Source organism: Pelecanus crispus, chromosome 5 (assembly GCF_030463565.1).
Source record: "Pelecanus crispus isolate bPelCri1 chromosome 5, bPelCri1.pri, whole genome shotgun sequence".
In the NCBI taxonomy this organism is placed as follows: domain Eukaryota; kingdom Metazoa; phylum Chordata; class Aves; order Pelecaniformes; family Pelecanidae; genus Pelecanus; species Pelecanus crispus.
This window is the reverse complement of record NC_134647.1, coordinates 6,892,037-6,905,093: the sequence shown is the minus strand read 5'-3', so window position 1 is coordinate 6,905,093 and position 13,057 is coordinate 6,892,037. Positions and strand designations below refer to the sequence as shown.

Sequence of the window (13,057 nt, the reverse complement as noted above, 5' to 3'; positions counted from 1 at the left end):
ACAAAGAAAAAAAATATTAAAGAAAATAAGTCTAGGAGAAGAGACTTCAAAGAGCCAAAATTTTCAAGTTCCAGCTGTGGCATAATTAGCATTAAATTTTGTAGCAGTCATTTGGGAGAGTAACCAGAAAATTGAATACAGAGGTAGTAAATGATTGGCATTTATGATATAGCATCTACCTGCAATAACTACAGTCATTGCTGCTCTAAGAATAGCACAAAGCTGTGGGAATCTCACACCGTAATTCAGCAGCATTTCCAAAATGAAGAAGAGGAATTCTACAGCTGCCTCCACAGAAGAGCAAACTCTGCAAGTCTCTTGCAGGCAGCAGCTCGTCTGCTGGGAAGCCAGTGGTGAGGATGGGACCATGGCTTTGCCGGTGATCTCCAGGTGATCGATGTAGCGTAGACTGCACGGCAGCACTACTGCCGTGCTGCGCAAAATATCCGTGTTGCTCACTCAAACGGGAAGCTACGCAGCAGGAAGAAAAATAAGCTACGATACCAGTGGCACTGGAAAACACGTGTGTGCCCACAGTCTGCCCCTTTATGTCTGAGTATATTGGTAGATCTAATGAGAAATAGCCTCTCTCCCTACAAATCCTGTCTCCCCTATACGTCTTTAAGCAGTGTCCTTGATGGCGAGCTGCAGCGGATGTCTGATTAACGCTCCACATAAGAGATCACAAGCATTTGATTCTTTTAGTTGACATGTTTACTTGGACTTGCTACTGGTCAATGTAATGGCAAGTTAGTGAAGTAAACTATATTGTTGTAAACCCTAAATTTATGTCACTCAGAGCATCTGCATTAGGTATCCAGTGACACAGCTGGCACAAAAGATATTTAACAAAAAAGGGAGGGTTTAGGCTGTTGCCAGACTTCTTTAGTGCTCGGTATCCTTTCATACTTTATCCAATTATAATTAAGTGGTGCTTTTAATCTTCAAAGCACTTTATAAACCTTACCTAATTAATCTTTGCAACACCTCTGTGTGGCAGGTAAGCATTCATTAAGTATTTTTGGTTCATAATTAGACACCAGATAATAATTTAAATAATTCAATTCATAAAACCTACATGAAAAAAATTAAATTTGTTCCCCCTTTGCCAAAACAATGGGACAAACCATTATTGTATAATCCAATGATGTCTCCTTCCATTTAGTTGGGGTTTCGAGAATCAACTAGTTTGATTGATTGAACGCTCTAAGGTTCTTTATAAATGCACAAAGAAATCAAGGTTGATTGTTCTTGTCACTTGGGTATTGCACTGAAATTATGCTGTTAAAAATAAGTGGCACCATATGTGAGAAATGCATTGTTTTTAGTTAGATGGAGATAGAAGGCTTTTTGGTATACTGTTGGTTGGCAGTTAAAGTATTGTGATTTTGCATCTGTTATCCTCTCAAAACTTTAGTTTGTCTTAGTTTTTTTAATTTCTTTGGAGTAAGTTAAAGTAAATAAGATTTTTTATTTCAGTTTGGGGCTGAACTCCACAGAAATCAGTTTACATCAAGAATATCTGTAGTAGCAATTAAGCCGGTGCCTGCCTTGTGTTTCTTTTAAGTACATGCTTCTGAACAATAGAGGCTGTAATTGTAATTTCTACAGAAGGCTTTTTGTATGCCTGAAAAACAAACAAGAAAAACAAAACCTCTTCATACCTACTATTATGATCTTGGAGTATTCATGTATACATGCAAGAAAGAGAATTACAGACGAAAACATGAAATAATACCTTGAAAGTGTCACTTGCTTTTAAGTTCATAAAACAATTGCAAATCAAAATAGGATTGGATTCAGAGCAAAACCCAAATTGAAACAAAATAAAAAAAATAATAGTATGCAGTTGAGCTATTGTATTTTTATTGTGAGTATACAATGTTCTACAACAGGTTAAGTAGAGGAGGAAATTAAAGTGAGTATGGGAAACAGTAAATCTTCTTCTCCAGGGGCTACAATATTAAGCATCATAAGCAGGTTAGATTTGACATGCTTTAACATGACCTTGTTTTGTACACCAAAGATTAGCATTTAAGCCTATGCTTGAGCCTAGTATATATACAAAAAAATAAATTTATATTGTTAAAAACGCAACTGTTAAGAAAACACCAGCTCTGACTGCATAACATGTCCTTCTTATGCCACATTTACATATAAATTTGGAGATGGTTTTTCTCATTTATGGAATGAAATTTCTGAAGAAGGATATTGGAAGTAATCTTGATATACCATCACAGGCAGGTATTATTACTGGGCATTTCCAAAACAGAGTGTCATATCCACAACTAACCTGTAGAAAACCTTGCTACAGGATTTGGGATGCTAAAAAATTCCAGTGACTGGACTGGCTCATGGGAGAGAAATCCCTTTAAAGGCTCATATAACCCACGGCTGAATCCAGAAGCCCCTGAACCAGAGGTTGCTGGAGATTGGTAACATGCAAAGCTGAAACTATTGCCTCACTCCTGCCCTTCCCTCCAGACCCCCAAATTCAGCTGCTGGCAAGGATGAGCACCTGGGCAGATGGACCTCCGCGGTGCTGCCGGAGGTCACTTGGAGGCTCCTGCCATGCACGCCAACAGGACTGCAGAAAAGAAAGCGAACCCAAGTGAGGGGTTGCCTTAAGACTGGGGAGAAACCAAGAGTGAAGCAACGACTGCTCTGAGAGGTTGAACTTGAGCTGGCGGGATGCAGTGCTGTGCACATATACACCTCTGTGCACATACACACCTCTGTGTGTGCATCTGTGTACGCACCTGGTATGTGCCTATCAGTCCAGGTAGTAATACATATTTTTGTATGCATATATATATAAATACTGAACCATACATCTAGGACGTATGAGGTACTCTGACATTTCAGAAGATCTGGAGACCAGTGAGACCAGTGTCTCCCCTCAGCGCTGGGTGTGCAGTGATTTTTGCGGCCAGTGCGGTAACACCCGTATTAATGTCTCTGCTCAAGGAATATGGTACCGCGAATCCGTTGTTTCAGAGGATGAGTGTTTGATAGTGACAGTTGTTCTAGCAGTCATTCTGGTTTTAATACCTTTCTTCTAGCTTATCATTTGCTGTTTGCAATTGACTACTCAAAGCTGGAAATGTTAGCGTTGTTTTGAGAAGTAATGAATTCGACTCGTGCATGTGGTATCATGAGTATTATTGCTGGCTCCAGAACCAATTACTATTTGCATAATGAAATTCTTAATTGTTGTTTTTCCTTAAGATTGCGGAGTATAATCTGTGCTTTTTTTACCCCCATGTAAATGAGAGGAAGAAGTGCATTTCCAGCCGTATTTCTGGCTTCACCGTGAGCTGTGAATCAGCGCTGCAAAGCCTGCCTGTCATTAGCATGGCATGGCATTTGGATTTGCATTACGATTAGCAGCATGCACTGCTCTTCTGTAATCCACAGATTGATCTTTTATCTGACTGTAGAGCAGATCTTCAATAAGATTAGCACGTTGTGTTCTCTCTCTTTTCTTTTTAGTATTCATTCCTTTCCTGGGGCTTGCCCATATGTACTTATATCCACTTATATATACTTATGTACTTATATATACTTATGTGTATACCCTATATTATTTTAATTCAGAAGCCTGAATTAAAATAGTTATTTCTGTAACTGATGTATATTTTTCCTATATTGGCTGTTAAATACTTATCTGTATGTTTAATAGATTTTCTGTTGAGTTTTAATTTTTATGTCACTTTTGTTCTTCCTCTGAAGGTCATTTTACTACTAGGTGTGGCCACATCTCCGCATTGTTTCTTGCTCTCAGTACAGTGCCTTAATCTTAGTAGAAGCTTCCCTATCCTTTCTTCCTTTAGTGTTTTTGCCTTTCCCAGTGAATTTGGCAGTTCTTGAAGAACAAACTATTCTTTGTGATCTGTAGGCAGCAGCTTCAATGCCTTGGGATAAAAAATTTGCAAGTTTGTGTTGCTCTTCTGCTAGGAATTGTTGTTGGATGGGGAAGTGGCTGTGGCCAAGAGTGCATGCCCAGTATGTGGTAATTGCTGGGCCTCCTTCGGGAGTACAGCGGGAGAGGTGAGGAAGAAATACAGGGAGGAAGGTCAGGATCATTCCTTGTTCCCCAGAGACATTCAGCAGGCAATGCATAAATTGGAAAGCTATTTCAATCAAAAGTTTTTTGCCACTGGATGCATAAGTTTACGGACAGCAGTTGGATTCAAGGGATGAACTCAGGAATATAAATCATATTTTCATTCTTTTTTGACATAAAACCTTTTGGGGTTTTGTTCTGCCTTTTTCCCCTTTGTTTTTCACTTGTTTTTTCTTTTAGATTAGTGGATGAGGAGCAGCTTTTTAAGAGCTGTTATTTGTTTTTCATCACAACTGTTGCTGTGACTCTTAGCTGTGACATGGTTGTGGACTGAGGCTCTCCTAGCTTCTGTATGTGACTTGGTTCTGCTCTCTGTTCAATATAATACTTTCTGAGGTTATGAAACAGTATTCAGAGAGGGCCACATTTTTATTGTGGAGCTTTTCTGTGGCAAGATTCAGAATGCAGGCTTTGAGAGCAAGTCTGAATGAGTCAACTACCCCTGCCCAGGCACCGCAGCTGGTTCTGGGAGCTTACCCCCCTCGTGCCCACCCAGCACGTGGCATTTGTCCTGCCGCAATTCTCTCCCAAGCTGGGCAGGACCTCTAAATCTCCATTATGGTTTAAATCCCTTTTGAGCTCAGTTGGGTGACAAGAATCTTTACCTACTATTACTTTGAATTAAGAAGTTAATCTTATCCATCGATAAGCAGTTAATTGTATCCGGCCAGTATCAACAGGATATCATCCAGCATATATTTTATAAGGTGCTGGAGTAATGTACTTTTTAACTCTCCAGTTAAAGCCTGTATTGTCAGGCTTTATTTGGTCTCTTTTCTCTTCTATCTGTTCAGGATTTTGTCTTTGGCTTGTTTAATTAAAATCAGCTCACTCCAGCCAGACTGGAATGTCCAATAATAACTGCTTATTAAAGAGTGGAAGCTGTGCAGTTATTAATTTAAATTATTTTGTTCCAGAGGTTTTGCTCAAATTAAATGGAAAACCAAATTAAACAATGATTTAATTAAGTGGAAGAGATAGAACGTAGAGGCGGATTTAGAAGGTGAAGGCCTAAAAGAAGCGTATTCTTCCAGTTGTGACATCTAACAGATGTAATCCTTCATCAGCATGGCAAAGCAGAGATTTACTGTCATTCAGAGGATAATGAAGAAACCAATGGCAAAAATTATGTTACAAGATAAGAAACTAAACTAATGAATATAGCTCTATAAACCTGAATAAAAACCAAAGCATGTATTGTTGGAAAGAAATCTCATGCAGTCAAGCATTACTACATACTCAAAGTTGCTGAAATACAATGGCAAATTAAATAACTTTATAGCATATATATACACTTATAGAGTAAACCTGTAAAAATAAACTTTGTAATGCATTGGGATATTCAAGGCTGACCTGCCATGAAATGAATATTTCAATAATAATCATGCCAATTTGTTCATGTTAATTAGATTTATGGTTTGTGTATGCAGAGAGTTAGAAAACCCACAGAAGTAACAATGATCTCTTAACATTTCATTCAGTGTTATATTATTAAGATATACTTCTATTGTGACAGATTCAAAGGTCCATTTTGAATGGGTATGAAGTGCTGTTTGCTAATTTCGAGAAGGTTCTCCAGGTAGGGTAGCATCACCTAATATTAAACTTCCTGGCACTCTAGGTTGAATATTTCATCTTTAAAGTAATTTATGGTAATTAGTTTATTATTTTCTGAATAATTTTGTTTAACAGTGTGTTTGAAATTATTCTAACCTCCTGCAGCTGGGCTATTTGAGATGGCAATGACTTTAGTTAGGGTCTCAAGTTGCGCTGGCAGCAACGATTGCAAGTTAAACGTTATTGTCATACATATTAAACGCACATAAAACCAGGTAATTATTGTTTTGTCTTTTTTTAGAGAGTAGTCTTATGTGCTGGAGCTTTTTTGCTCTAGAAAGCTGTTAACATACTTAGGAAACTAAATAATACAAGAAACAGTAATAGCAGAAAAAGACTCAAATTTAGCTTTTCCTTCTATATCACTAAAGAACCTATTTTCATATTAATTTTTCTGATTTTTCCCTTCTGATTTCATATTAAGGACATATTTCTAATTTACAATAAATTATACAGGGAAAGAGTCAGGTTCCAGTATCCATTCCTAAAGCAATGGAACTGCTTGAAAAAAGTATAACTTACTGTGAGGTATGTGGATTATTAAGGATCTCTCTTTAGAGTTGGAAAACACCTTGTTTTATGTTTGAATAATGCCCAGTCCATAGAGATCCTCGTCTCTGACTACTGCCCTTGGATATGACAGTACTATTATTTTTATTTATTATTATGGAAAGAGTGCTTTTCCCATTACCTCTCACCTATCCCCATTGCAGTCTACTGGCTATGAGAGTATAGAGGTGGCTGGAAAGGAAAATTATATCAAAGGATTTATTCAAGTTCACCAGGGTTAGCACTTAAGTTTTACTGACTTCGACACATCTCGTTGGCATTTCAGCAGGCCTGTTGCCAATCATGAAACGGTACCATGCTGGCGGCAAGGAGTGGTCACAAACTAGGTCCTGAATTGCCGTCCTCTGTAACTCCAGCGAGTCAAACCTGGTGCTGCGGTAGGGATTGCGGAGGATGCGGTGTCCCTCCGGGGAGCACTCGGGAGCTGGAAAGGGTGAAAAAGGGCAACGATTAAATAAGGTAATTCAACTGGATACTGTTAATAACCACTTAAAAGGGGGTACATCCTCTTATGTTCAGATTCAGTTTAGGATTGGGCTAATTTTCAAGGCAAATACTGGGAAAAGATCAAATTTGAGATTAAATACATAAAATTGGAAGCTTGGTGTCCTGGTTTCAGCTGGGATAGAGTTAATGTTCTTCCTAGTAGCAGGCACAGTGCTGTGTTTTGGATTTAGTAGGAGAAGAATGTTGATAACACACTGATGGCTTAGTTGCTGCTAAGTACTGCTTGTGCCAGTCAAGGACTTTTCAGCTTCCCATGCTCTGCCAGGGGCACAAGAAACTGGGAGGGGGCACAGCCAGAATAGTTGATCCAAACTGACCAAAGGGCTATTCCATACCATACAGCATCATGCTCGGTATAGAAACTGGGGGGGTTGGCGAGGGAGCAGTGATTGCTGCTCGGGAACTGTCTGGGTATCGGTCGGCGGGTGGTGAGCAATTGCATTGGGCATCACTTGCTTTGGATAGTATTATTACTATTATATTATTATTATCATTACTATTTTACTTTATTTCAATTCTTAAACTGTTCTTATCTCACCCCAGGAGTGTTTCTCACTCTTACTCCTCCAATTCTCTCCCCCATCCCATCGGTGTAGGGGGAGTGAGCGAGCGGCTGCGTGGTGCTGAGCTGCTGGCTGGGGCTAAACCATGACACTTGGTAACATAAAGATTTTAGTTACATGGATTGTCATCATACCTGAATCAGAACCAGAAACCTTAACTCTCTGAATGTGATCTCAGTCTAGGTTTAGGGATTAACATCTGAATCCTCCTCAGAAATCAAGTAATGTTTTGAGGTTCCAAAGCCTTGTGATCTTTGAAAATGTATGGTTTTTTTAATTTAGTTTACTATATGCATGAGCATTTTAATCACGATATAAACTGATGCTCAAGCATAAAGTGCACTTCACACACTTTTAAGTACATATTTAGCATAATGAAAGCAAGAAATGTTAAAAAGAGAAAAAGAAATGGTGAAAAACCAATAGTACCATGCGGTTTTAGAAATAAGCTTGAGTTAGGCTGCAAATATTCAAGCCACAGGTCAGACTCGCCAGAAGCATGTACCCATAAAGCCAAGTGCAGCAGAGCTACTGTGCATGCATTGCAAAGTTTGAATCAAAGCTGCTGCCCCTCAATGTATGTTTGTTTGCACGCCTGCCCTGTTCATTTTCATACATCTCTTGATTTTTTTCCAGAATATTCAGTAGTTTCTTATCACCTGATAAAAAGAAGCCTTGCAGTGATTCTTTTCAAACTTGTTTTCAAAAAGCTGATCATGTAAAAAAAAGGGCCTTTTCTTGGTTATCTTAGCCAGTTCTCTGTGAGGAAAAGTCCATTTTTGCTGCGTTAGCACTTCAGAGTGGGTCACAGGAGGAGACCGAGGTGGAGTTGCTCTGCATTATGCACAGGCAACAGAAGGCTCGGCTAATTTCTTGCTGCAGTAATCATTAATTGCTAATGATGATGTAAGAGGCAGAGAGCACATCGCAGGAATTGCACAACTTGGTTTCAGGGGCGAGCCTGGCAGTTAGCAAAATCACCTCTTTGCACTGTAAATAGAGCGTATTTATGTGACACCATTGACGGAGAACAGACCCCTCCCTATAGTATCATTTTTCAAATGTCACTTTTCAGATTATAACTCTGCTTTAATATTAGGCCAGTGGCATTCTGAAGCAGATTTATCATTTTTATTTTATTGACAAGATACTCAGAAGGTCAAAGTCAATCCATTTATGGTACTATTTTTAAAGATTATTTTTATTGTGCCAAAGGCAAGGCAGTGGTATACAAGACAAATGGGGACAAAATGTAGCGTAACAGAGCCTTTATTGCAATTTTCAGGGAACAAAACTGTCAAAGTGATAGCGCAATTCCAATGCAAAATTCAGCTGAATTAATACAACTGCCTTTTTAAATAAAAAAGGTGTGCCCTGAGCTTTTCTTTTCTACAGGTAAGAGCCATTTTAGAGAGGGAACACTTGAAAATAATGCAGCTCTAATTCAATCTGGGATCCGGTTCCATCCCTCAGACTCAGATGTCCTTTCTGGGGATTTTGGCCCAGCAGTGTGGACCACATGGAGACTGTCCTTTGCCAATTCCCAACCCAAGGGAAGAAGTGACATTTCAGCAGACCAACTATTTCAAGCAAATGACAAGTTTATCCTATATTTAAAAAATGTTAAAAAATGCAGACCCTCGCTGACCTCTTCAATATCATTCAGTGGTTCAGGAGTGTTAATGGGAACAGGACTTTGGCTCATGGTGCCTTTTGTTTGCCCTAAATACCTCCTTTCTGAACAAGAGACAAAAGAGTCTAAAGGTAACCGGCTCTTTGCACAGTATTGCCACAGGAGTACTGCCAGAGCATTGTAATATAATTAATAGCATTCAGTTTCTCAGTAATAATAATATCAAATACTCCTTTTAAATGTAATTAATAACCTTCTGCTCAATATGTATTAGTTATAATCCAAATTCACACAACATGTTGTGGTCTTACCAATGATTAACTACTCTGCCTAAACAATGCAAATATATTAGACACTGAGACACGGCTAATTATTTTTCATCCTTCGCATAGTTTTGTTTGCAGTAGTTTAGAAAATGCTGTTTCGCATATTAACATTAGAAGGGATGAATGCTGCGGATGGGACTTGCAAAGGGCAAGGAGGGACTCAGAGAGGCACATGGGGGAGGCGTGCAAGGTCAGTAAGGAGAGAGGTGTTCATCCATTAAATTTAACAGTTTTTGGGACAAAGGCCATGTGCTCACTCCCTAAAGAGCATATATGTGAAGCCCTGGCTCAAGCAGCCACCTCCTCTAAAGGTGTATTTTATTCTGTCAGAGTAAAGGTCAGAGTATGTTTATATACCTGTGACTGGGTTTAGTTATGCTTGCAGGCTGTCATCGAGGAGGTGGCAAGGCAAATTGATCTGCTGTCAGCTCCCCTGGAGCCAGACTGACGGATTTTGTTCTCACGCTGATGCGGATCAGACCGAACCACACTGGAGTCGGTGGCAGTGCGCCGGCACAGAGCAGGAGGGAGGGCGAGCAAAAGCTCGCCCAGGTTTTGCAGCAAGCCATGAGCAAAACAATCCCTCAATTATTGAGTTTCCCTTGTAAAATGGTGCTTCTTACGGCCTTATGACAGAATCATTGTAAACTTTAACATGTAAATTGCAGGCTGTGGTACAAGTTAATTACTACTGCCTTTCCCGCAGAAATAAATAAGTAAAGGTATCACTGTAATCAGACTACATTAGGAAAATATTATTTTAAAAAACTCCCAGGAAGATACAGTTGAGCCCTGTTCGTTGTTCACCTGAGGGATGCCCGCCTGCTCCTTATGGTGACTGCAGCTACACTCTAATCAGATGAAGCCTTCCGCTTCATTTTTAATTCATGACAAAGTCAGATGCAGATGTCAAGTTTGTATACAGTGATAAAGTGCTCAATATCACAGTTGTCCCCCCTGTTGTGGGGAACAATAAAAGTACACATCCATGTCTTGCACAGAGTCACTGTTACTCTCTGGCGTGCAGGCAAGACTGCCTTTAAAAGGAAATATTTATTTCTTTACGTATGAGACACCTATACATTTAATTTAATCACCCAGTTCTATTCCTGTAATTACATTAAAATCATAGAATCATAGAATCATTTAGGTTGGAAAAGACCTTTAAGATCATCCAGTCCAACCATTAACCTACACTACCAAGTCCACACTAAAACAATTAAGGGTAGACTAGACTAAACCATGTCCCAAAGTGCCACATCTACCCGTTTTTTAGAGCTTATGAAAAAAATGCTGGCTTTTCAGGGAGCTGAGCACTCATCATTGTTACGACCATTCAGATTTCCTTCAGGAAGAAAGTAAACCGTGCAGTGAGATTTTGTTGCTCTTGGTCCAGGGTGCTGTTGGAATTAAATGTTGTGCGGTAGCTGGTGCTTTAGTCGTGCAAAGAGCTGCTTCTTGAACCACCACCCTCGATACAGGCAAGGAGCTGTTGCTAAGACATAGGGCTTTGTTCACTTCACTAGACTTGAAACTTTTTTTTTTAAAACCCAACAATTTCGTGGCAGCAACTTGCTGTAAAGAGACCCTGAGTAGCTCCCTTTTGACACAAAAAGCAAACAAATAACAATACCTGTTGCAGCTGCTCAGTGAAAAACAGAATTTGAATAACTCTGGTGGCAAGTCCTGTGGGGAAAATCTGCCTCTGTTGAAGCCATAAGGAAAGCTGCTGTTAATGCCTGGAGGTCGAGATTCACCCGACATTCATGTGCGGGAAGTTGTTATGTACAAATGAAAGGAAAGGCAGCCGCTGGGCTTGCTGGGAAGAGGAGAGCCTCCTGCAGAAGGCAGAAGCATCCAGAAATATCCGATGGAAAATGAGCAGAAAATGAATATGTGAACTGGTATTTCATGCTGAAATACAGCTGTGGACCTGGGGTTTGGCTCTCAGCTAAACAAAACATCGATGTGACCACGGCTAGAGAAAGACGTGCATGTCAGTAGATCCTGGGGGCAGCAGCCCAGAAGCCCATTCTTGGTGGGCTGCTCAGTATTGTACTGGGGAGGACAGAAGCTCCACAGGGCTATAGCAGGGACCAGCCAAACAAGAGTCTGGAAAGATGTTTTTAGGGCATTACTATGGGATGCTCCCAGCACAGGCCCACATATTTAACACCTTGAACATCTGCTGGCTGGAGCTTATTTCAAGCAGCTCGGTAACTGGGTGGTCTGCAAGCAGACAAGCCACCCATGTACTTCTTGGGCAGTGGATTCGGTGGGAAAGATGCTGCTGTCAGGACCGCCGGGCACCCACAAAGGGTCTGTCCATCTGGGCTGGTGCTCATGGCCACGGAAGGAAGCATCAGATGCTTCGGGGAAGAAGTCAGGAATATTGTAGTGGCAGGCTGAAAACTTGAAAGGAAATAATTTGCTAAACATTTGCTTTTATTTCTAAAGGCAGGTAAGCACAGGTGTGACAGAAGTCTATCTGTCGCTCTTGCTCCCAGTAAATATCAGTGGCTTATGTGGAGGAAGGTTTAAGAAGCTGTGAGATTTTGTTTGTTTGCTTTGAATAGTGGCTGCAAATCAAATAATATCAATAGGTGATGGCAGCTAGAAAACCCTCAAAGAACTATAGTCCACAAGCCTGAGGTGCATATTTGTTTTGGGCAAAGCGGTGCCAGCCACACAATATATTTAAAGGGCATTCTAAAGCTCTGGGAAATAGTTGGCAGATTGCAAAATAATTTTCGTGTGGAGGGTGAAAGAAAACCCAGTGACTGATCCAGGTAATACTAACCAACAGCACCATTTGGCGATGTGCTGTAATTGTTCTGTGACCAGGGAAGAGATATTCCCAGGTGCAGATTTCTTTCTCACCATCATCCCCAACATTGTGGGAGCCCAGCTGGAGTCTTCCCAGCTGGAGCCTTCCCCCAAAAGCACAGTGAGCCCCGGAGCTGGGGAACCAGGGCTACCCATTGGCTTTCACATGGCTTTGCTCAAAGGCAGAGAGAGGGGGTGGCTAGGGAGCTTCTGAAGTATGACATTTGACAATATGCACACTTAGGTATATGTAAGTATGCATAAGTGTATATGAGAGTGTGTGTGTGTGTATATTTAATTATCCATGGAAGTACTTGTATTTTCACCATTTGTATGAAATATGGTACATTTTTTAAATCCCTCCCTGACAGATTTTCAGATTACGCTTTTTATTTCTTACTCCAAAATCCATAGTGGAACAAAACATTTTCCGGAGTGTTTGAATATCTTTTCACAGGAAAATTATGAAAGATTTTCATTTGGAAAAATAAGTCCAAAATGCCTAGGCTATTAAGCCATAACTCCAAATTAGTTGCAGACAAAGGATGTGCTAGCTTTCTTCTCTTTCTGTTTTAGAGACAGAAGGAAACCTTTTAATCACCAGCCACTTCCATGCCTGGTGGCCCTATTTCACTGATGTAGCAAAGCTCAGGTGAAAGCTTCTGAAGCTTTCAGCATGTCAGTGCCATCCACTTCCCCATATTACGATTTACCATACATTGAAAGAGAGTTTGGGCAGAAAAGGAAGGCAGATACTGGGAAAGGGAAATTCTTTCCAATCCGTTTGAAAATTTCTTTTGGTGGATGCAAGTTCCAGATGAACAGTAATCTATTAATAGACAAGGCATTTGTAGCTAAGAAACATCTGACAGTTTATTGCAGATGAACG

General features: G+C 40.2%; 1 protein-coding gene across 1 annotated transcript in view; it reads right to left on the bottom strand.

The window, feature by feature from the left end:
- The window catches only part of LOC104032488 (von Willebrand factor D and EGF domain-containing protein), a 181,548-nt gene that overhangs the window by 134,761 nt on the left and 33,730 nt on the right, over positions 1–13,057 (bottom strand). Inside the window, exon 2 of the mRNA XM_075710358.1 lies at positions 6,553–6,737. Coding sequence (XP_075566473.1) covers positions 6,553–6,737 — 185 coding nt within the window. The remainder of the gene's footprint in view (positions 1–6,552; positions 6,738–13,057) is intronic.